The sequence below is a fragment of the Neopelma chrysocephalum genome, unplaced genomic scaffold (assembly GCF_003984885.1).
Source record: "Neopelma chrysocephalum unplaced genomic scaffold, ASM398488v2 Primary Assembly neopelma1_133, whole genome shotgun sequence".
NCBI lineage: Eukaryota > Metazoa > Chordata > Aves > Passeriformes > Pipridae > Neopelma > Neopelma chrysocephalum.
Window position 1 is genome coordinate 719,168 of NW_020897795.1, and position 25,008 is coordinate 744,175.

The following is a 25,008-nucleotide window of genomic DNA, read 5'->3' on the forward strand; positions in this document are numbered from 1 at the left end:
CTGCCTCTCTATATGAGAACACGGGCAGAAGGCTGAAAATACAGGGACAAAGGTTCGGGGAGTTATAGTTCAGTGTGGAGAGACAGAATATAATGCAGAAGATGGTAGAAGCATAGGTCAGAAAGAAGGATATGTAGAAGTGGGAACACTATAACAAGGCCTGTGACAAGTAGGTCCGTGCAGCTCTCTAGGCCACAGTACTCGCAGACACCTGAAGCCAACAACAAGCAGAAATTAATATGATTTCCTTATAGTGATCTTTTGTGTTTTACCCCACTCTCACAACAGAGTACAAACAACAAAATGGTAAGGAATTGAATAGAAACAAGAAACAAATCTTATGACAACTGACTCTCTCAATACGGGCTGTATTCTTCATCTGTGCCATAAACTGCTGCCCTCTGCTTCAATCCTCCCAACTTTCCATAGGCTGCATTGGTGGGACTGGAGTTCCGAATTTTTCTTCATAATCAGGAGGTCTATATATTTCTTTCTTTTAATAAAAACTAAGAGTCTGATATAATCCCTCTGGCTATTGGGTAATCAAGGGCTAACTGAGTTTTGAGCTGATTAATTGGTTCCATGACTTCTGCAGAAAAGCAGCTGGAAAGCCAGCGGAAAGGATGAGCTCTATTTTCAATTATCAGCAAATACACCCTTAGGAGTGAAGAAGCTAAAGAAACTTTGATCAAAATTCACTGTAAATAGAATACAATCTGTCCTAAGCAACAACTTCGCTTTTCCCTTATATTAAGGCAGACCGGCTTTGCACAGGGACCTATTCATCCACATTGGAGCATATTGGCAGGGAAGGCCAGGCGGGATGAGGCTGTGGAGGCATCATGGAGGCAAAGCACGGTGCCTGCCTGCTTTGGCGCCCTGCTGCACTGTTTTTTCCTTCATGGCAAGGTACCATGCAAGCAGCCCTCTGTCCTGCTGGCTGTCATGGGACAATCAAGTGTTTGGAAATGGGTGAATCCTATCTCAGACTGCCAGGTCCCTCAGCAACGGGTCTCACTGCTGACCTGGAGGAAGGTAAGGAGCAGCCTTCCAGTGCAGGCAGGGGGTTACCAGGTGTCATCAATGCCCTAATGTTGAAAAGATAAGTTACCTGTTTGTAGAATTGCCTTGTTAAAGTTTAGGGCTGGACATGCTTCGGTGATCTTGGGGGGAAGGATGCACTACTGATAGTGGACACAAAGAATGCAGAACTTATGGGCCACAAGGCAGAACTCCCAAGATCAGGAAGAAACTAAAAAAGCCCACTTGGCAACTGAGCTGAAATGAGCTCCAAACGGGTAAAACTTAGTTCTATTAGGGGGAGATCATGACCACTAACTCAAGTGACCCACCAACTCAAAACAAGAGAAAGACTGAGCATGCAGTCTAATTAGCATAAGAAGTGAGGGGAGTTATAGAATAGTAATTAGCAAGAGAACTATGTAACTTGTAGCCCAGGAATATTATTGCCTTTGTTAGATAAAATGTATAATTAGAGAAAAGTTTTGACAGTTGTGGATTTGCCACCCAGCCCCCATTTCTGTGCAGAACTGTAAATAAATCAAATACCTCGACTCTGTGCACGGAAGCCTCTTGCAGAACCTGTTTTGGAACACCACCATATGCTAATGTCTTTGGGGCTATAACAAGGTCACCTGGCCACACTGCCTTCTGGAAATGAAACTGATACATAAAACTTCAAGAAGATGTGTTGGGGAGCTCTGAAGAGTGCTAACGAGGCTGGACACTTGCAAGGATTTTCCTCCTGTATTAAACACCCTTGTGGGTAAAGGGTTTTGGCCTCAATTTGTGAAAGATCAGTCAGACAAAGTCATTAGGTCCAAGCATGAGTCTGCTAGAACTTGCTGTGCCACAAATTAACTGTGAAAAATACAAATGTGAATAAAACCAAACTGATTTACTATGTAATTCTGGTATAAGTGAACAACAAGGAGCGGAAAAACCAAAGCAGAAAATTATCTAAAATACTGGAAAGTTTTCCAAGCCTTAAATTTGCTCTGTTACCTGGTTTTCTTGTTGGGTTGCAAAATAACATGAAAAGCTTTGCTGAAATTTCCTAAAATACCACGTTGTTTAAGTGACACCTACCTGAGTCTCCAGCCTGCTCAGTGCTCCAGCAGAGTTTTGTATTGGCCGTGCCATCCCCAGCATCCTGCCTGCTGGATCATTACTCAGAAGAGAAGCATAGAATCTGGATCAGGAAATTACATTGTGGGACCTAGACATGGGAAAAAAAAAGTACATACAGTGTTGCAATAGATTTCTGAGTGGCTTTCAGCCCACCTTTAAGTTCATTCAAAGCAGGAAGCTGCTGAGATTTCACAAGTAACTTCTGCAAGTTGCCTTTACATCTTCTAAATCAATGAAAAACACAAGACACAAATTTTTTAAAAGGGTTATTTTTACTTAGATAATAGAATCTGATTTTTGAATGCTGCAGTATAAGAGGGGTTCCCCCTGGAAAATGAATATTGTCAGCAAAGGACAATTTTTTGTGACTTCTTATAACAATCATGGTGACTGTCTTGCCAGCTCATTCCCCTCTTTATTACTGTTCTACGGATGACACAATAAAACCTGTGGAATGGTTCCAAAAAATTGGAATGTTTCCCTTCGCTTTTATTAATTTTTTTTCCTGATTTGATTCGCTTTCAAATCTTGCAAGTGTTGGGGTTGGAGAAACAAGAAAATTTTTGTTCAAGTAACTGGTTTGTACTCATAGCAAGACCTTGAAGACATACAGCAGAAAATGAAAACATGTTGACAGAACAGTTTATTTGGACATTATATCAGTATTTTTTATAAAAGCAGTCCCTGCATAATATGCAAGAAAATAAATTTGTGAAGGAGGCTGCCAACAGAAGCTGTAGAAGCTCCACCCTCAGAGGTGTTGAGAAATCAACCAAGCCTGGAGCAATCTGCTGTAATGTTGAAGTTAGCCCTGCTTTAGGTGAGAGGCTGGAAGAAGGGTCCTGTAGATGCCTTTTCCAGTGTAAACTATACAATAGAAATAGGTCTTGAATTAAAAAAAATATGTGATGGAGGACAGAGGCAGAAATATGCAAACACACACACATGTGAGATTGCATAAACATTTTCTTCAAAAATTAAATTAAACACTGAGAATTTCAAAGATATGGGCTGAGAACACAGTCCTGTTTCTATATGTGTAAAGGCACTATTTCCTCCAGTTTTGTTAGGGTCATCTGCATCTGGGTATCAAACAATAAGGCTTAGTTTCAGTTACCTTTATTTTGGTCAAGATGAACTTTTTAGAGCTGCAATTTCCTACACTAAATTACTTACTCAGGCTTGTGGTTTTCTTTTAAGTCCCTTTAAGAGTAGTTCAGTCATTTCCAAAAGCAAATTAGCAGAAAATATGCATTTCTTTGGTATAAAGAAAATGTTTACAAGTATTTAATTAAAGCTGTGCTTTTTAGTAGTGTGTTCAAGCTTGGCAGTCTAGAAAACTGGCATAAACTTAGTCAAGTCGTGAGTGGCTTAGCTGATTTACATAATTGCAGAAGAGATTTGTTGGCACTGTGTAGGTGGTCTCCAACAGTCTCTTCACTGACGAGAACATATTCCATCTCAGAGCTTCCAAAGCAAGTGGAACTCTTTGTATGTGTAATGGTAAAGGGCGAGGAACAGAAATCAGTGATGCTGCTGGTGCACAGCAGTGGAATTCGAGTAGTATGACAGGATGGAGAGCACAGCAAAGAATTAAGACATGGTGGAGGTGAAAGGAAGTGGGAAAGGCTGAATGTAGCAGAAGTAGAAGGATTTATGAACACTAAAGCATATTCTACTCAAGAACCTGAAACTCAATCCTGTGCTCACTGCCTTCCCATGAATGCATAATTTTAAAAAGATATTAAATCTTTAATCACAGTATGATGTAATGATTTCCTTTTTCTCTTACAGGATTTATGAACCAAATGGGTTGTGTTCACTGAATGGACCAAGCTCCCGGAAGAAAAAAAAACCCAAACCTGTATAAATGTCCTTGTTTGAAGAAGGAAGATGTGTAGAAAAGGAAAAAGGAGCTCACAGAAAGAAAACAGGGGTTCACTGACAAAGACAGCTGGATGCTGCCCTGAGGAAAAGAGTCCTGTCCCTGCCTTCATCTCACCATCTCCCTGTGATTTGGGTAAGCTCCTTAATACAGATTTGTCACAAGCAACAATCACTTTCTGAGTTCCCTCCTACAAGAAATGCTATAAGCAGTGAGGCAGCATATGGGAACCCCAGTCTGATAACTTTGGCCACTACCAGCATTCAGTGTTGGACACTGGAGAACAGGTTTATCTTTGGAATCCCCAGGCTGAGAACAGGACCCAGTGCAACCCCAGGTGGGCTCCCATTGCCACCTTCCTTCCCATCCTCTCTGCTGCCCAGCCTCAATGGTGCACGTGACAGCCCTGAGTACAATTGACCATGTAGTATCAGAATTAATCAAACCTCAGGAATATGAAACACCATTTGACCTATTCACCCTGCTAAGAAGCAGCATAAAGAAAAACTCTACCAACTATACCATTACCAAAATACACTGCAAGTGAACCAAACTATACTCCTTGTTTTTCTGCCACAGGTTACAGTGGATGAGTCTGTGAGAGCTACTCTGACTCTTCATTTCCATGTTCTTACAATCACACTACAAACCCTTGGTTTTAACAGGTGTGCCTGTTACGTGTCTGTCATTTTCACAACATTCAACCTGAGGTTAAAATGACATTCAACCTGAGGCTACATGACTGTATGGCTTACACAAACAGATATAATTTGTTACTTTTGAATAAGTGTGCTCACGTTGACATCTTTTGTTCTTAGATGTAGGTTGGCAGTGGTAACCATCTGCGGGTACCTAGATTTCCACATCCCTGCAAAACCTCTCCTTAGTTCTGAAGGGCAGTTAAGGTTCCTACTTTCCCTTACAGGAAGACAGACAATGACACTGTCACTTGCCAGAGATACATGCAGGCACCACTGGTAGAAGTGCCATAATTCTTAATTAGCCAATGCTGCATCAAAAGAGGCCACAGAGCTCAGGCCTAACTTTCTATCATGTTGCTTACCAACCAACAGGAACCAATGTTAATAATATGTTAACTACATATTCGCAGTTAAAATTTTATTTAAGTTATGTGGAGTAAAACCTTGTCACTGCTGTTATTTCTTTACAAAAAATGGGTCTTCTACTGCATGAGTGGTTTATAAGATCCTTAGCTCAACAACTGCATTGTCAAATTTGTGTCTGCACAAACAGAATCTGTGACAGACGGTGACGTGACACCATCAATGAACCCAAGTCCTTTCTCCTGCAGACACAATAAAATTTTCCACTTGTCCTTATTTATGGCTTAAATTCTAGGGAAGGCAATTACCAAGCACTTGATATTCACAGCCTTCTGGCAGAGACTGCAGCCAGGAAAAGGTGCAGTGGGAACTATTTCTGGCTAGTAGTTTAGAAAACAGTGATCTGTCTACTCGAAAATAAATTACAGCCAGTAAATATTTTTCTCCTGTATTTTTATTTACAAAAACACATCCTAATACATTTGATAAATTCTAGTCATGGGTGGGCTGGTTTAGCAACTTTGGTGTAAGAGTACAACCTTTCTTGTCTACATGTATTTATTTTTATAAAACAGGCTTTTAAAAACAGTTCATTGGTGGGAAAAAAAACAAACCAACCATTTTTTTGATAAAGAATTTTTAATCATTGACACTAGAGTCAATTGGTAAACTATTAAACTGTTAAGTTGTAATTTATAGCAGCTATAATGACAACAATGTCTGAATGATCACCCTATGCTGCCTCTAAGGATATACCTCATCTGTTATAGCACAAAGTACTATAAGATGGTTTGTAGTGATGCATATATCTTGCTGTCTGCTAATAATAACTTATCATCAAGGACAACAGTTTAATTATATAGTACGTCTCCTGCTGGCTTCCCAATATTTCTGCTACTGTTCACTAACTTCTTAGCTAAAAAGGAATCAGTCTCCTTATTTTACACTAGAACATTAATTTATGAATGAGAGACAGAAAGCTTTTATTAGTTGCCAAGGTGCCTGAATTCTTTGTGTTCTCATCATGATATAAAAATCTAGCCCAGGCTGCCCATAAATCCTGATGGATGATGGAGAACAGGCCCCAGATCAGTTAAAGGATGTGGAGAAAATCCCAGACTAGACTTCTCAGAGGGTTATGCAGCATATTAATCCAAAGGTGGCACTCAGCCCAGGCCAAGTGGGATCTCTGTTTACACTGATACAGTAGAGTGAGCTTGAATAATATGTCTCTCTTCTAGTCCTTCCTTCAGGTTCATTCTGAGCGTGGGATCAGAGCACCCTTCTTGGGAACAGCACTGGCCCAGCAAGAGCAGAGGAACCTTCGGTGTGCAGGAACCTTTGAGGTGGCACAAGCAGCTAAGGTTCAGTGTTTGGCACAGAAGCAGTGAGAAGGTAAGTTGACCTGGGGTTAATGATAGAAAATCCTTTTGTCTTTGAAAGAATAATCTGTCTGTGTAGGTACCAGGGACCTCCAACATTGTCCTACCCCATTAAACTTCTGCTCAAAAAGGAGTTTTGAGCATGTGTTCCCATGAGGACCTATTAACAGTGCTACCTACTAGAGTTTGCACTTTGTAGACACAAACTCTATCAGTATGTTTGTTAATATGTTAGCATTCATTCCTGGAGTGAATTTCTGTCCCATCAAAACATGTAAAATGGGAATCAGAAACCTGAGTTGAGTGGGAAGAATGTCTTTAAACTGGGAAACTGTTCAGAGAGATATGATTTGGCTTCATACACGTTTCTCTGAGAAATAAGTAGCTGATAATAAGTAATGGATAGTAGGGTTTTCCTCCCTCCATTTCTGAGCAATTATTTTTGAAATGCTCTTGAAAATTAGAAATATTTTAGCGTGCATACAAGCAAATGGACATGTTTGTGTTGTTCTTGCTTTGCCTAACACACTATAATTTGGTGTAGAGAATTGGAAATGTATTATAATAATGAAAATTGGCAGTGAATTACAGTCCTGTGGTAAAAACAACTTTAAAGTTATTAAACTCACTATCTTCCATTACAAGTTTTTATGTGCACAGAAAGACCTCATAAAAAAACAGAAATGCATGGGTATTACTGTCCTGGGGTTTAGCTCCTGGTGATGGTGCAGTGATGAAATAGAGAACGTAGCAACAAGACTGTGTCACGTGAAAAACAAGAGGAATAAAATCCGTACTTTTGTGCAGACCAACAAGTTTGTTCCAACAACTGAGTTTGGGCTGTTGTGCTTTACTGATCCCTGCAAGCAGCAACACTGTGGTGTCCTGTAGAACAGTGATCTTTACATCACAAACCATGTTACTCTGATAGAACAGCATGTCTCACAGTGGGCTGTTCCAGATTGCCTTTCTCTCTGTTGTGCTGGCTGCAGCAAGCAGAACTCCCCGAGCACAGAAGAGGGAAACATTTGCCTGACAGAACCCTGAACCTAACATTTGAAGGTTTCTGTCAAATGTATTACTGTCCATGGCCTGAAAGGCACTGCTCTTAAGAAAAAATCTAGCATTGTATTATCTACACTGCACAATTACTTCACATCAGCCTGTACCTCTGGCCCCTAGGATCCCTCTCTATTTTCAGTGAACTTCTAAGAAGCCTTAGAACAGATCTGACTGTAGTATTCAAACATTCATAATGACAGCAAGGTATCAGAATTGTTTAGGTTGGAAAAGACCTTTAAGATCATTGGGTCCAGCCATTAACCTGAGCACCACAGCTACATGTCTTTCAAATATCTTCAGGGTTGGTGACTATCACTTCCCAGGACAGCTTGCTCCAATGCTTGACCATCCTTTCAGTGAAGAAATTATTCATAATATGCATTCTAAACCTCCCCTGGCACAACTTGAGGCTATTTTATCTTGTCTTGTCACTTGTTACTTAAGGAAAAAAATGGACACTCACTACAACCTCCTTTCAGGTAGTCGTAGACAGCAATAAGGTCTCCCCTGAGCCTCCTTTCTTAATGCTATACAACCACAGCTCCCTCATCTGCTTCTCATCAGACTTGTGCTCCAGACCCTTCACCAGGTCTGTTGTCCTTCCCTGGAAACACTCCAGCATCTCAATGTCTTTCTTGAAGCAAGGGGCTCAAAACTGAACACAGGATTTGAAATGCACCCTTACCATTGCCGAGTGCAGTGGGACAACCGCTGCCCTGGCCCTACTGGCCACACTATTTCTGATCCAGGCCAGGATGCCATTCAGCCTTCTTGGCCACCTGGGCACACTGCTGGCTCATGTTCATCCGGCTGTTGACCAACACCTCCAGGCAGGCAGGTTGCCAGCCCCTCTTTCCCAAGTCTGTGGCTTTGCATGTGGTCACACTTCGGCACTTGGCATTGTTGAAATTCATACAGTTGACTTCGGCCCCTCGATCCAGCTTGTCCAGATCTCTCTGCATGGTCTTCCTACTCTCCAGGAGGCCAGCACTCCTACCCAACTTGTTGTCGTCCACAAACTGGCTGAGAGTGCTCTTGATCCCCTCATTCAGATCATTAGTAAAGTTACTAAACAGGGTTGGCACCAACACTGAGCCCTGGGGAACACCACTTGCAACAGGCCACCAGCTGGATTTAACTCCATTCACCACCACTCTTTGGGCTTGGCTGACGTACACCATGACCAGCTAGTTTCTCCAGAAGAATGTTGTGGAGGGGGATCAGGTAAGACAATCAGAACTTGCCTTATACCCATGCTGACTGGGCCTGATCACCTGGTTGTTCTGTACTTGCCATGGAATAGAACTCAAGATAATCTGCTCCATGACCTCCTCCAGCAGCTTGGTCAGTCTGACAGGCCTGTAGTAGTTCTCTGGATCCTCCTCTCGACCCTTTGTGTAGATGGATGTCACATTTGATAAGCAGTCAACTGGGACCTTCTCAGTTAGCCAGGGCTGCTGATAAATGATGGAAAGTGGTTTGATGAGCACTTCCACCAGCTCCCTCAGTAACCCTGGGTGGATCCCATCAGCCCTGTAGACTTGTGCATGTCTACGTGGTGTAGCAGGTAGCTGACCATTTCCCCTTGGATTATGGGGGCTCCATTCTGCTCCCTGGCTTTGTCTTCCAGTTCAGGGGCTTGGGTACCCAGAGAACAACTGGTCTTACTATTAAAGACTGAGGCAAAAAAGGCATTAAATACATCAGAGTATTTCTCCTTCAAATTATCAGAGTATTTCTCCCTTGTCATCATTTAGGAAGGGTATTTCCCAATTTAGTGTTCCCACTGAAACACTCCACGCACTGCTCGCTCACTCCCTGTCCCACTCCCCATCCCACTCCCCAGCCCCCCTGCAGCGGGATGGAGGGGAGAATTGGAGGCCCAAAAGGTAAAGATCATGGATTGAGATAAGAACAACTTACTAGAAACGGCAATGAGATAAGAAAAGGAACAACAAGAACATTAATAACAGAGTGTACAAGAGAGGAGAACAATTCACAAGCAGAACCCAGCACCACCCAGAGCTTCCAGCCTGGCTGGAAGGGGCCCATCCCCTCTATGTTTCTCCCTGCATCCAACAAAGGATGGAGGGGCCTCCTTAGCCTTTCTTTTGCTGCTGATGCATTCATAAAAACACTTTCTAGTGTCATTTATAGCAGTAGCCAGGTAAAGTTTTGGTTGGACTCTGGTCCTTTTAATTTTCTTCCTGCATAACCTCCTGTTTGTTGCTCATGCTGTGTGCATTGATGCAGAGGCAGTTCAGTTGAGTTGTTGATCCCACCACCTTTTTGGGGGGAGAAGCCCTAATTCCTACATGACCATTCTCAGGCACTTCCATGGTTTTGAACGCATTAATAACCCTTGTGTCTTTGCTTCCATGTGGATCTCCATTCCCTACCTCCAATGGCAGACAGAAGGAATTCACCAGTACATAGTAACTAAAAAACTGGCGTGCCACCCCCAGGTTTTCTTCTAGTAAGCCTGGTTTTACCCCTTTCCCCCCTTCAAGTCTAGTTTAAAGTTGTTGCAATGAGCTCTCCTAACTCCTGCGTGAAGATCCTTTTCCTCCTTTGAGTCAGGTGTACCCCATCTATTGCCATCAGGTCCAGTGTTCTGTAGACCAAATGATGATCAAAACTCCTAAATTCTGGTGGTGTCATTAGGCTCAAGAGCCAGGTATTGGTCTGCTGGCTCATCCCACTTCTTCTCTTATTATTCCCTGCAATTGGAAGGATAGAGGAGAACACCACTTATGTTCCAGATCCCTTAACAGTCGTCCCAAGGCCCTGAAATATTTTTTATTGCCTTTGGACTTTCCATTGCAACTGAAAAAACAGTAACGGATAATAATTGGAAGGCTGTACCAAACACTCCACATCTTTAATCCAGGCCCCAGGAAGGAAGCAGACTTCCTGAAGCAGCAGGTCTAATCAGATATGGGGGTTTCTGTTCCCTTCAGAAGGGATCGTCTATGACATCAACCTGTCTTTCCTTTTTTTTTTCTTTATGGAAGCAGTTTTGGCACAGGCACAGGAGTTGACTTAACCTCAGCGGCATCCCCAAGCTAGACGGATCATCATCCTCCTTATCGTTCCGTTCACCGGGGGAGCTGGGCCGGTCACACAGACGAGCCTACTCGCGTCCTCCGGGATCTCTGGCACCAAGCGGAGTCGCCCCTGTACCTGGAGCCGGGCACAGCATATTCCCACCGCGGCTCTGCCGGGTGGATCCCAGCCCTCCCCGGCCGGGCTGGCCGCGCTGGCGCGCCCGCCCCGCGCTCCCGTCGATGCGAGTGCCGCGCCCTCCGGGACAGTGTCCTGGTCACTCCCTTCCCCTCAGGGATTTTTATACGTGTGAGGGGCTTGGCCGTCTGGCTCCCAGGTCCCGCCAGCCGCTGTCGCGCCGTCTGCAGCTCCTGGCGCCTCTCTCGGCTCGCCCCGAGGTTCCCCCAGCCCAGGAACCCCCCCCGTTGCACGGCAGCGATGTGCTGCGGGTCCTGCCGGCACCGGGGCTGCTCGCTCTCTCAGTGTTACACTCCAAAGAACTGCCAAGGCAGACCTTTGTTGTTCATGTTTGTGAAATGGCTATAAAGTCATATTACATGTTCTCAAAGTTTAGAACAGTCCAGTAGACACTCACAGAATGATATTCGATACCTCTACTGGTCTATAAATATTTTTTGTTTATCCTATATTGATCTATAATTATCTCCTTCCAAGATAAATTAAACAAATGATAGATTTCCTTTTAACTGGTACACGTCAAATAAATTGGTAACTGTAAGTAGAAATAAATACAATCCAAACAGACAAAGGAAATGCTGCACTATTGACTATTTGGAAAGTATAGCAAACCATGCTGTGATAATTATAAACAGGAGTTTGTTCTGCAGTACCAGACTCTCTTAAAAGTAAGCAACACAAATATACCTGCTGTATGCAGAAGGAATCACGAGGTAGGGGTTGTGCACAGGAAGGAGAACTTCTTATTATTGGCTTTTACAGATATAATCTTGCAGGTTTAGACAATACAATACTTGACAAGTTTCTGTCCCACACATCTTTCCCCTCTTTTCCAACCTAAATGAATCTATGATTCTATGATTAGACAGAAAGTGGTATTTTTCACAAGCCTCCTTAAGTGCATTTGTTTACTCTTGTTTACTACCGGCTAAAACCTCCCTATTACTCTGCTATCATCTACAGGATCTCGGAGTCATTGCTTTCAGTAGGATTCCACCTGACTGCTGATTTTCAGTTTCCTGCCTGCATTTAATGCTCTTTCAAGTGTATACACTAAGATGTAAATAACTTTCCTCCCAGCTTTTTGTCTCTGTCCTTGCTATGTTAACTAGGCTCACATCAGTAGCTTTGTTTTGTCATTTTTGCTGTGTGAATCCGTTAGCAAACAATGACAAATTTTCATGGGCTAGCACCAGTTCTCTGTACTTGTTGATGTCTCTCACACAGCAGAAACAGAGAAACAGGTGCCAGGCAAAAACAAGATTAAATACAATAAAACTATGTCTTCTATATTTATAACAAATCTTATAAGACAATTTACAAAAAACATTAAATAATTGGAAGTTAAACTGTATGAGTTCCCTCACCTTTTTAATACGATGAAGCAAGAAAGAAAAACAAGAGGATGTGAAAAGTTGTGAAGTACTCACAAGTCTCGTTATGCTGGGCAGCAAGTTGACAGAGAAGTTAGGATAAGGCTTGCACTAGTGACAGCAACAAATGCTCCACCCCCTCCTCCGTTCTGTTTTACTTTCAGTTGTTATATAATAATATAGTACTATATTTGTACCTAACATAAGGCGGAAATTATTCCTATGACAAAGAGTAGATAGTAGGGAATTCCTGCTGCCATTTCTGAGCAATTTTCAAACTTGGAAACCCCCACCCCCCTCCCCCAAAAAACACCCGGTGGGGAAATACATATGCCTGTGATTTAGAAGGCAGGCAAGTGACTGACAAACACGAAAGGCAGCTCGCTGTTTGCTGTCCCAAGCAGTAACGTTTGTGCAGCTCCCTCATATCATTCCTTACAGGGAAGAGAGTTTATGGTTTGTGCTCCTGTTGCTGCACAGTCCCTTCCCTGCTTGCAGCTTAAGTGTATTCTCCTGAGCAGGACTAGGAAGAGTTGCTTACCTTGGAAGCGAACACTGTAGCTTTATGCCGTGACCACTCCTCATATCTGCAACCCGAACAGTGTTTTACTGGGGCAGCCACCACAGGAGGGAAAGAGAAGTGACCTTTCAGGGCAGTGCCAGGAAGGCGCGGAAGTGGGTTGTGAGGACAGAAAAGAGCTTCTCCCAAAGGTACAGCGTCTGGCTTGCCGTGGAACACCAGAGCAGAGAGGTGTCAGCGGCCCAGGTGACAGCAGAAGAGGATCCTAATAAATGAGCTAAAAAATATAATCTGAAAATTGTACTGAACTCAGAAGTTGTGGATTTTAACTGTTAAGAAAAGTGGGGGTTTAGTGCCTGTGATAATGACAGGCACTAAATCCCAGGTGATTATGACAGGCAGCTGTAATCCCCAAGTCCTGCTTAGACAGGATCAGCATCATGAAAAACTTTTCTAGTTTGAGATAAACTTTAATGTCTTGAAGACGAGTCTCAACAGCTCATCAGGAGGACTGTCAGGTTTCCAGGAACCGTCGCTTACCTATGTAAGGTTCATGCACTTTAGAGGCAACAGTGAAAATAGTACTTAATCTCTGTGCAATCTTCTTTATGTCCTCATCTGTGTCATTCTGGACACTGGTTGTTATTCTGTGCATGTCGCACTGTGAGGTGGTAAAAATATTCTGCAGCAAAATGACAAGGTTTTAGAAATGGCTCTGTCTCCTTACTGAAAAAGAGATGAGTTTCTAGGGTTGGGCGTTTCCTTCTTGTTTCTCAGTGAAATAACGTTTTTTCAGGAACACTACAATACCAGTTAGTTCACTGTGCTGTCATGGTCTATTAAAGCCAGATTCAGAAAATCTATTTGTGAAGCTAAATAAGACTTCTCTGTCTTCAATAGCTGTCATACAAGTGAGAGAAACAAGGACTGGAACTGAACATTTCCAGAGAGTAGTTTTAGATGGCTGCATGACAAATTCATTACAGGGGGCAACTTGCTGCCATTTCCCAGTGAACTGCATCCTATGGTCCAACTTTCAGGTCCAGCATCCATAGCACAGAGGAGGCATCAAAATTAAATGCAACCATGCTGACTAGCTCTTCTGTGGAATCAGGTTGACAATCACGACCACTGCAAAGAACCTTCCAGCATTTAACATAAGACAAGGAAAAAAAAGCAGAACTCACAATTTCATGCTCTCCAGGGACTCTTGGCTCTCTCACATGACTCTGTATCTGTGCCTCCAGAAAAGCAGCTACTCGCGCTCCTTATACTCTGCATCAGTGCAGGGTGAGAATGTCCCTTTTTAAGCAGTTATGCACATATGAGAGGTGTTATGTGCTTCAACTGGCAGCTGATAGAAAGCTGGATATGAAAGCGAAAATAAAAGTATAGACTTGGCTGGAATTCTTGCTGTGACAGACTACAAAAATGCAAGTGAAAAGGAGGTACCAGCATGGCAGGAAAAAACACCTCCCTGGAGAAATATTTAAAGCAAAGGAACATATTCATTTATTGACTGTCCTATTATAAGAGCACTTTTTTTCAAACAAAAGTGGTCATAAACATCTCTGTTTCTTCAGCTCACTCCAGCTCAAAGAATGAGAGTAAATGATTTCAAGCATACATGTGAGTTTTACGTATTTGGACTTGTACCCCAAAGTCTCTCATATTTGTCACTGTTTAAAACTGGAGTGTTTTCCATTTGTTTTTGCTTTTTGATGTGATACCTTTGCTAACCTATAAGTTGACAGATTTTTCTAAACTGGGACAAATTTATAAGCAAACAGCCAAAAGAAAGCACACGAAGCTTTAGGTATTAATAAATTATATTATGTGAGAGAAGGGAATGAATTACTTATTTTTTTTTTAAATCACTTTCCAAACAGTTCCCTTTGAACACAGCAAAATGGAATCACTGTATATAGGGTGGATTTTTTTTTAAACCATCTCTCTTAGTGTGATCTTTCTTTAAGAGCTGGGTTTTGCTGGCATTTCTGAAGTTAAAATCTATCGATTGCTAGCTTAATATAAAAACTGTTCCTAAACATTACAGTAGTTGTATATAAAAGTAATGCAAGCGTCAGTATGCATTACATTGCAATAGGGTGGCAATACCACCTGCACTCCCTCAAAATATAATTCTTGTTCATTTTCTTAATTAGACAAAAATGTGTTCCCTAATTACACAAGGGACATTTTATAGTCATCTAAATGCTACTAGCCACATCAAGGTGCTTATTTATAGCATAAATTACTCTCATATTCTCTTACAATCAAAATGACCCTTTCTAATTTATGCAAGTTTCATTTATAGTGGACACAAGCTGTTTGGCAAGATATTGGCAATTACTCTCTCTAAAGAGCAACTAAATTGTAATTTAGTGTTTTAAATGCAGTGACAAAGAAAATGAATGCAAACAGTAAAGTGAAAACAGATGCATGACTGTAATTTTGAAAATAAAACGGGATAACTGAAAATTCAAACATGACCATCCTGATATGAAGCAACATTTGAACACCAGGAGAGGAAGTATTGCCACACGAGCAAGAGTGAAGAAATGAGAGGAAAGGCGGCCTTTCCAGAGCGCTATATGTGATGTGAGCATGTATACGAAAAAACAGTGGTTCTAGCAAACACAGATCCCTTTAGGATGTCCCCATCCAACTCAGCTCAGAGCCAACTTTTTTGCTAAATTTTTGAATGTTAAACGATGGGACTGCACTACGCTCTTCTCACCTACTGTCTCAGTATTAGTCCTTTATTAAAAAAAAAGTTGATAAGTCGTCAGCTCTGATAAGGCATTATGCTCTAATAAGCGTAATGATTTTAATTTTCTTTAAATGAATTTCAAAATTTTTAAAGAACCTGAACCCAAATATACAGGCAGATGGGGAAGACAGTAATTGCAATTTGAAATGTATCTCTTCCTGAGTATTTTTTTTTTATTATAGTGTTCCTTCTGTCTTCAAATTTATGCCTGCAGGGCTGAACTACTACACCCTCAATTATCAACCCCACGAATTTCTGCACAGGAAAATGAAAGATCTGTTGTTTTCTCCCTCTAGGTGACAGAGTGGATGTAAAGAGCTGATAAGGACGTACAGCTTTGGCTCCCTTCTTTCCCGGTGTGGCATCCAGAGGAGCCAGCTCTGGGGACACAGTCTTCTGCCTCTGAGAAGTCACATCCCAGTCATCCCCCCAGCATTTACCATTATTCCTCCATGTTCAGCAAAGGTGAGCCTTGATTCTAGTGGCCAGCAGCTTAGTGTCTTACTACTGAGCAGGAGGGGACAGAGAGGGACTTATATGATAAGGGTCTTATATAAATCTGTCTTTGATATATGGTAAGGTGCATTTCTGGAAATTGTCATCTTCAGCAAATCATATGCTTATTTGAATTTGGGAACTGTCCTGCACCAGGGCTGTAACTACACAAAAACCAATATTCAAGAGTGAATTACTTCAACGGAGGAGTTGTTGCTGCAATAGAACATGTAATATACTAAACATGTTACTAAGGGGGAATGTGTGCCTCCTGAAAATCCAGGCAACTTTTGCTTCATGGCTGGTATAGCATTATAATCTGTCTCCTTTTTTTTCATACTAAATTATACTGTTTCCTAAATTACAGACTCTTCAGATTGCTTATTAAAAACTGACTTTGCAAATCTACTATTTAATTTCTAGACACATCTGGAGAGACATTAATATTCTGCCTTTCAGAAGCATGCACAATATTTCTGGCATGTTGTAATTTATCAACTATTGCCATTAAGAATGAGCTATTCCTATTTAAAGAGATAGTGTTTCCAAGCAAAAGCATATCAACTGCTAACTTAGCAAAAACAAAACAAAGGGAAGGCATTTAATGCATAAAATGAGTAGAAGTATGTTTCTGAATCTGTGAAAGAAGTTAACACAGAGAAGTGTGCAGCTCTTAGTTGGAGTCATGTGAGAAACATATAATCCTAAGTGTTTTGTCTAGCACCTTTTGAACAAACACTACGGTATTTAGGCAAAATATTTGCAGTATTGCAGCCTAAAAGTTCTCCTAAGAGTATTTCTCTTTAAATTGCATGATAGGAAAATCCTATACATAAAATAATTATATGAATGAAAAAGCTGCCTAACATCCCAGAAGGAATGTCTTCACTACAGCGATTCTCTCAAAATATACTTGTGTTATTTCTCTCTGTCTAATCAACCCTGAGTGGAGTGGCCAGACCACAAAGCCCTTGCGGTCTATGCTCTCTCAGTGGTCTCTGAGGTAGAGACCTACAAGCCAAATCCACAAAACTGCTACTGAATCTAATCCTAATTTATATCCTGAGATAGTTCCAGTAGGAATAGTTCTCTGCTCAAGTGCCTCTTTGAAATTAGGTGCTGTGCTGCTGGATCTCGGGTGATTGGACACTTTCCAAACTGGGTAGCTGGAGGCCAGTGACATGCCTTGGGGAATGAGGCCCATTTCACTGTTAAGTTGGACAAGCTGAACAGAGCACAGCCAAGTAGCAGGGCTGGGAAAAGCCTTTTGAGAGTTTAACTGCCTCCAACCAGGATCCCTAGCTCAAGATCCTCCCCTGAAAGCAGTGCCTTCCTTCAGTTTAAAGCACAGCATTCAAAACTTATGTCAGTCCGTTATTTTTTTACTACATAAGGATTTTCCATGTGTTTCTCAAGAGAAATTTCAGAACAGTGAGTTGAAGAAACAAAATTTTACATCATAATAATGAAACTGAATCCTTGGGGGAGGGGGGTGGATTTCTTTCCTCAAAGCTAACTATTTGTTAAAACATTTTATCAAGATCTCTCAGTCTCAGTCCATGTAGACAATCCTCTCTGAGGTTAACAGACTGCTTTGTGGCTCACTTTGCCACTTGTAGTCAAAGCTTTCAGGAGAATTAGATCCTAACACATATGACAATGAAAATAAGTCTTACTAGAAAGAAATAACATGCAAATGAGAGATGAAAGAGGAAAGAACACAACTGAGTAACGACGTGCATTCCATCAAGATTATTTTCCTGTTTTTTCTCTTTAATACTAAAATACAATAACCATGACATATTTATCAAATTTCTCATCTGATACAACTGTTTTGTAGTTTCATTACGCTGTAATACAACCGGTCTCTTTAATGCTCAGAGCTATTGTGACAAAAGTATAAAACAATTAGTGGAAAGTAATTTCTGTATAAATAGAGAAAACAAAACACTTAGCTACCACGTGGACAGAACGTATTCCACACACTTAAAATTTAAGAGGCTCTGCAGAACATACTGTGTTTAGCTAAAAGGAAGACAATGTCTTTCTCCAAGTAGTTTAAATTAGGAGTCATACCAAACGCAAAGTTTTCTTTAGTTTTTTCACATTGCTTTCAGGCTTCTAGGGTATATAAAGAGCCTTTTCATATATTGTGACACTTGTGGAATATTAAACTCCCACATCACTCTGCAATATCACTCCTTTACATGAAAAAATCGATGTGCTTTCTGTAGGGAATCTTAATATGTGGCATACTATGTACAGAAAGGATGGATGCTCCGGGAGTTGGCAAAATTTTGATTAGTTGATGAAAAGATGGTGGTTTGAAATTTACGCTCAATAACTGGCCATTTTTCATTTCAGTCCTGGGTTTTTTGATAGCTTATTGTCCTCAGACCAGCAATTTTTCCCATTTGTTATTTCTTACCTTTCCCCAGAGCACCTGTTACTCAGAAGCAGCAGCTTCCCCTGAATGGTGTGCCATTGCTTTTGCTGGTGCCTCGTGGGACACAGAAGTGTTCAACATGCATAAGAATAGAGATTCCCCATTTTTGACCTCCACTACTCACTCTGAATTCTTCTATCCTCTGCCTCATGACTGCCTAGACTAAGTGACTGAAATTCCTTGTAGGAAATCATGCAGTGGCATGTAACAGAAGAAATGTCCAGCGCATTTGCAGTCCACTCTGTTTCTCTGATTATTTATCCATGTGTACTTCATGTACCACCAAAACAATCAAAGTGTTTATAGACAGGCTCTCCAGTATCAGGCCAGTGAACTCTACTTGTCTAGTGAGCAGTTTCCATGAATTGTCTATATCAAGGTCCAAAATGGGGTTGGCTTGCAGATGCCGTGTTTCCTAATGTTGGCATGTCTAGCTATCCCTGATATATGGCTTGTTGTTCTTGTTACTCCTCAATGGGGTTTTGAAATCTGCTCAAGATTGTTCAAAATAGAGAAACACCAAAGACAAACTTCTGGACTGTGTCCTAGTGCAGGGGGTAAAGCAGCAGCAGTCCTTTAAATTGCCGCTGCAATATTGTCCAAACTGGGGAAATACAATAAGCCAAAATCTTTTGTTAGAATGGTTGGATCAAAGTTTGAGTGCATGAAGATAAAAGATGAAAGGTGCTCAAAAGATTATTCAACGCTTTGCAGAATTGAAAACGTAGGAGAAAAAAGTGCAGCTTTTTGTAAAAAAACATCCCTGAAGAGTTGAGACTCAGAGCACCCATTGTTGCTAGCTTTGCCTTTTTTTGTGTGATTCCAGAAGCTACTTGCACGGTACTTTGTTAAATATAACCAAAGATAAGCATCTAGAAATATTTGAAATATAAATAAAAATCACATAGAGTAAACTTTAATCGACAGATGTTTTTTCACTGGAACAGAGTTGAGACTTGAGTGCTATGAAAGGGAGTCAGACTCTAGGGGACACAGCAAATAAGAATGGTATGGGGCCATTAGGCTTCATGTATGTGTTTAATAAGCAAATCAAGTTCAAACTCAGGAAAATACATTGCCTCAAAGAGATTTCAGTTTGTGAGAGTGCAACTACAGAAAGTAATGCTAGTCTGTAAAACCTGTGTAATGAAGATACCGAGTAGTGAACTTGCAAGACATGGACATGCAGTCAGTGTAGGCATGCTCCAGAAGGACAGTGGACTTGATGTCACCTGAGAAAGGCTAATAAAATATCTCCAAGATCTCAGATATGAAAAACTAGTGACATTTCTTGTCACTTCCCAGGTACCTTTGTTACTAGCAACATCTTGTCACTTGCTTTATTTAACTACGGGATTCCTTCTTAAGTGACTCCCACTGAATTTACCAGAGAGCATCTATCTTGTGCAGCTCCCAATGTAGTTTCCTGTCTTTAAAATCAGCATTGTGTGGCTTAGGGGAGGGATAGAATTGAGTTCCTGCTGATATAACACTTTCTTGCAAACTCTTCCATGTATTTATACCAGTGGAGACTCTGTGATTTCCAAGATTTATATTACATGCAGGTGGTCCATAAAATTACATGCTTCACCTGTTTCATTGATGGGTATGACTGTATGAAATCAATTCTAACCTACTTTCAAGAAGCTTAGACCTAAGAATCTGATAAAAACAGTCTTCTGGATCTCTTGCTCCCAGAGGAGCAGGAGATCATTTCATCTTTGGCTAAGTCTTTGCACTGAACATATGAAAAAGTGAATTGAAATTGGTGATGTTGCAAACTCATAATATTCCTAAACCACAAGGTCTTGGAGGCCTTTTTTATTGTCAGTCACCCCAGTTAGCAATAGTGATATTCAGCAACTTCAAATAAAATCCTGTGTGCTCTGGCTGAAGTAGGAAGTTTATCTTAAAATAATGGGGTTTTGCTAATTTGTACATTTCCCAGAAGCAGGGTGAATATATGAAATCAGTAAATTTCTCAAGGTTGCTTAGGATCCTAAATGGCCCCTGTGTGATTGCTGAGGGACAGGTAGTATAACTTGAGGTTTTAACAGTGCTAGAAACATTAATGTATTACATCTGATAATTTAAAAACAATTACTTCCTCAGCTGAGAAAGAGAAAAGCTGGTTTTCTTGTCACCATTTACATTGTTTGGTTGTTCGGATGTTCATATGGAATGTTCTTCATTTGTGTTTATAATACAGTTTGGGAGTTATCTTGTTAAAATAAATAAAAAGAATGAGTTGCAAAGGTTTTGTGACAGTGTTTAGTCCATCTTTCTGCCCTAAGGTGTGAGCATGTCTGCCTAAACCATACCTAGTGGATATTTTATTGAGGTTCTCTTCAAAATGTCCAGTGTGCTGAAGAACTTTACAGGGATATAGCACAATAGAACACGAAAGAAAGGTGCACAGCAAAGGTAGGATCCTGTGGCAAATGCAGGAAAACTGAGGGGGTGACAAAATAAAGGGCAGATAAGCTGTTTTTTAGAGGTGGGCAGAAAGACCTGTTAGGGTATCAGAGTAACATGGCTCTAACTCAGGACCAGGAGTGATGTTCCTCTGTGCAACGATGTGTGGGCAGGGAGGGAGTTGTGTTTAAAATATCCATTCTCTCTGACCTGGTGACCCTGAGTTAATTGAAAATGTGGGTATGTTTATGCCTTGGGTATTTTTCTGCTGTTCAGGATTTCATGGTGTTGTTTATGATTTGTTAACCGCCCTCCAGCCTCTAGTTAAGCAGTGGATTTCCTTCCTGCCTTGTGTGTAGGCTACTCTTGATTTCCCTTTTTTCCCCTCCTTTGCAGGCCTCTTCCAGGGCATGGCTGAATGTCACTGGCTGCCTTCTCCTGAAGTGTGCCATGGCTGGTTATCCCCATGCCATTTTCCAGCATCTGATTACGCAGGTTCTGCACTCGGTGTGTTGCAGTTTGGGCCACTTCTCTGGATTTTTATTATTTTGCGGTCTACTTTTTCCTTCCAAAACATTTCCTTCCCTCTGTTTAGTACTGTCTGAGGTTTTGTCAGCAGAGCTTTCGTTTGATAGCTGCATCACAAGTGAAAGTGCTTGAATAATATTGGATGACCTACCCGTTTCCCTTTCTTTCAATAACACTAGTTCCTCTGTGAGCCTCACTCCTCAATCCACCTTTCCAACAGGTTGTGCCCCCTCATGCTGACAGATTCCTTGCTTCCTTATATTAATTTCACATGACAGCATGTCAAAAGTCTTACTGAAGTCAAGACATGTGGCAGTTACTGTTCCTCCTGTATCACTTATATTTGTTATCCTGTCACAAAAGGAATAATTTGTCATAATTTGTCTGTAACAAAATGCGTGGGCTTCTTCCTCCTCCAGTTTCCATTTTCCCTGAGTGCCTCTTCTGTTAGGTTTGCAAGCAGGGGAGACTATGTGTCTGCACTCTGGTGCCCTCACTCTTTCTGCCCCCATCCTGAGGGCAGTCATTCTACACTTGCTTTTTACCAACCTGGAGCCTAACACGTCAATCAGACCAAGTTAGGGAAGGAGATAAAAGGGAAGGAGATAGGAAGCCCCCTCTCAGTCAAACCAAAGGTCTGTTAGCCCAGAATGCAGCCTGCCTGCAGCTGGGCAGTGTGAGAGCAGAGCCAGGGCACAGGGACCCTTCCCCAGTGATACCCCTGTGTCCTCCAGAGATCTCTCAGACCTTTTGTCTCTTTCAGGCAGCAAAAAGCTCAGCAAGCTGCCACAAGAACTCACATCAAATCATAAACAGGACTCCCCTTTTGTTCACAGTGCTACTTGTTCACTATTTGTTCTCTACCCTTTTCCTGCTAAAGACAATTTAATTCTTATTTTTGGTGACATGATCTATTCCCTGTCACAAACAAAGTTCAACATTTAAATTTCGTCACTGAAGATCCACGTGATTTGCAGCTGTGTTGTGTCTTGGTAAGTGAAATATTATATATTATTTTTAAAATAGTCATGTATCTAAAATTTATGATAACATCACCCTTTACATCTGATGGTAAATGCAGCATGTCCTTTGACAACATTTCCAGAGGCATGGAAAGTACAACTCTTTCATTATGCGAATGTCCAGTTTGGCCCTAAGTGAGTGCATATTTGGTTCATGAATGCTGACCTAGGTGTATCTGTGCTGCGCTTTCAGAATCAATTAAACCTTTCTATATAAATATACGGACATTTGGGGCATTAGATTTTTAATGCAGTGTAGGACATTGCATGGCAGACTTACTAGTTGAATCTTATAAACCTATAAACCATTGCAGTAAATGCCTATGTTTCATTTATGCTCATGTCTTCATTTATTGTTCTATTGCCACTAGCTTGTGGATTATACATCTTGAAAAATTTTAAGCATGGGCAAATTAAAAACAATTTCTAACACTGAAAGTATACTTCATTTATAAGCATATCCCAAACAGAGGATCTGAAAAAACAGTAGGACAGCAGGTCTAGAGGGGCGACTTCTCTACTTAGCTCACTCACCAGCTGAGTCAGGAAGTTCTCTTATACACACTCCAGAAGCCTCCCAAACTGTTTTCTCTCTGTGATGTTATATTTCCAGCAGACATCTGGTAAGACATCCTCCGTTTTGGGGGGAGAGTCCCTATTTTCTATGTGACCATTGTCAGGTGCTTCCATGGTTTCTAACTCATCAATGACCCTTGTGTCTTTGCTGCCACACGGATCTTCATCCCCTGTTTCCACTAAGAGAGCAGACCAAAGGACCTCGTTAGCACACTGACCTTCAAGCCTTGATGTGCTGACCCCAGGCCTATCTTATTTATTTCTAGACTCATCTGAGTGTGTACTGGACACTGTTAAGTGATAAATACTGCAACTTCAGTAGGTGATTTTTTTAATTAAGCTTTCGAAAAGTTCCATACATTTATTCTTCTGCCATCTAAGCTCTCTTATGTGACTTACAGCTTTATAGTAACTCTTAATGTACTTTTCAAATTGACTTAAGTGTTTACAGTGGAAAGTATCCCTCAATATATTTAAAAAGAACTGCAAAGAAATAATTTTGCTTTGATCCAACCTTTCACTATTAACCTGTTTCCCAGAAAATTGCTTATTTTTAGAGATAAAGGCAGATTTGAACCACATGTCAGGTAAGGAAATATCAGCTGGTATAAATTGGTGTAGTCTGTTATATGCTATTCTATGATAATTTTCTACCATTATGGAGAATTTTGAAATCTTCACTTCTAGGGAAACTACTTTTCTGTCTGAAAAAAAATATTATATTACTTCTTTCTCTGTTTTCATAACAGCTCATGCTGTTACGACAAATAAACAAAAGGATGCCACTTAGCATGTATGGATTAGATATTTATCGGAAAGAGTCAGTTTTTTAAGATGATTTTTCATTTGGAAAAAGTTCACTTTTGCATTACTGTCATGTAGAAAAATGAAGGTACTTTTAAAGTGTGAATATCAAGACTAACGATGATAATCCCATGGGTGAAAACATTAACATGGGCTTCTTGATGAGGATTTATGGAAGATCTTCACATCTAGGAATCACAAGGACAGGAGAGAGTGCTGCCTTTAAAGAACAGACAATTCTATACAGTAGATCAGAAGGGGAGTTAGCAGATATGCAGATAATATCTTTGAAGCTTTAAAAAGATTTGTGTTCCAAGAGCCACAACCAACTTAATTGGTTTTATAGAGCCTATGACTCTCTTCTGTGTGGGACAGTGTAAAATAATAGACCATTCTAGTAAAATATATGAACATTATTACAAGAAGAAAGAGAGGTCAAAAGGACAGATTGAAAGGAAATGGAAAAATATTATTTCCAAGTTGAAAAAAGGGTAAAAGTTGAGAGGAGCTTGGGGATTTAATGTTTCAGGACAATTCACTAAAGTTTGTAAGTTTTTAAACAATCTCCAATTCAGTAAAAGTATCTTAACTTCTCTTAGCCCAGTGAAGAGATAAAATGGATTTTTAGGTGGTAGGCTGGTTAGGATTTGTAGCCATTTAGATAGCAGTTTATTTTTCCTACAGTTTTTTTTTCCCTTCACCCACCTTAGAAGATAAATAGATGGAGCAACTCCAGTTTCTTAACCTTTTGAATGAAAAATTAGTTTATAATGGCTATGGAAGACTTGCATCATAAATCAAGTTATCCTGCAATTTGTGAAAGAATCTTGACTTTGGTAAGATTACTCTCTTTTATGTGTTTGGAATTAGCACTGCAAATTCATGTGTTAGCTTTGTTTCATGTGCAACTTAAAATACTACATAAAATCTAGGAATTCCAATTTATTTACTGTATGCTTTCATAGTGAGCAGTATGTGCAGATATGTGGTAATATGTCTCTTTTTTCTTTACATGACCTGACCTTTTTAAGCTTCCTCTTCTTGACTAAATAAATCTTACAATTCAGTTCTCCCTCACACACTGTTGAATGGGGAATATTAATGAATACTAGACCAAAAAAGTGTGTACTTGAAGAATTCACTGCTTGCTCAGCTCACTGTGGATTTTTTCTGCAGTCAATGGAGGTTTATTCTACAGAATTGAAGCTTTTATTTCTTCCAGGCTTTTATAGCCAAAAGAGTCTTGAGAAGAACTTTTCATTAGTAGAT

At 40.7% G+C, this 25,008-nt stretch overlaps 1 protein-coding gene and 1 long non-coding RNA gene across 2 annotated transcripts in view; both read right to left on the bottom strand.

Moving 5' to 3' along the window:
* IL15 (interleukin 15) overlaps positions 1-7,376 on the bottom strand; it is a 31,232-nt gene extending 23,856 nt beyond the window's left edge. Inside the window, 3 exon segments of the mRNA XM_027698890.1 lie at positions 2,110-2,139; positions 2,142-2,239; positions 7,280-7,376. Coding sequence (XP_027554691.1) covers positions 2,110-2,139; positions 2,142-2,189 — 78 coding nt within the window. The 5' untranslated portion in view covers positions 2,190-2,239; positions 7,280-7,376.
* Positions 7,377-10,955: 3,579 nt separating this feature from the next.
* On the bottom strand, positions 10,956-13,989 carry LOC113975147. The gene is made up of 3 exons (XR_003536763.1): positions 13,868-13,989; positions 12,702-13,362; positions 10,956-11,089 (listed from the first exon to the last, which is right to left on the bottom strand). It is a non-coding gene; the product is annotated as an uncharacterized LOC113975147 (long non-coding RNA).
* Between the last annotated feature and the right edge of the window lie 11,019 nt (positions 13,990-25,008).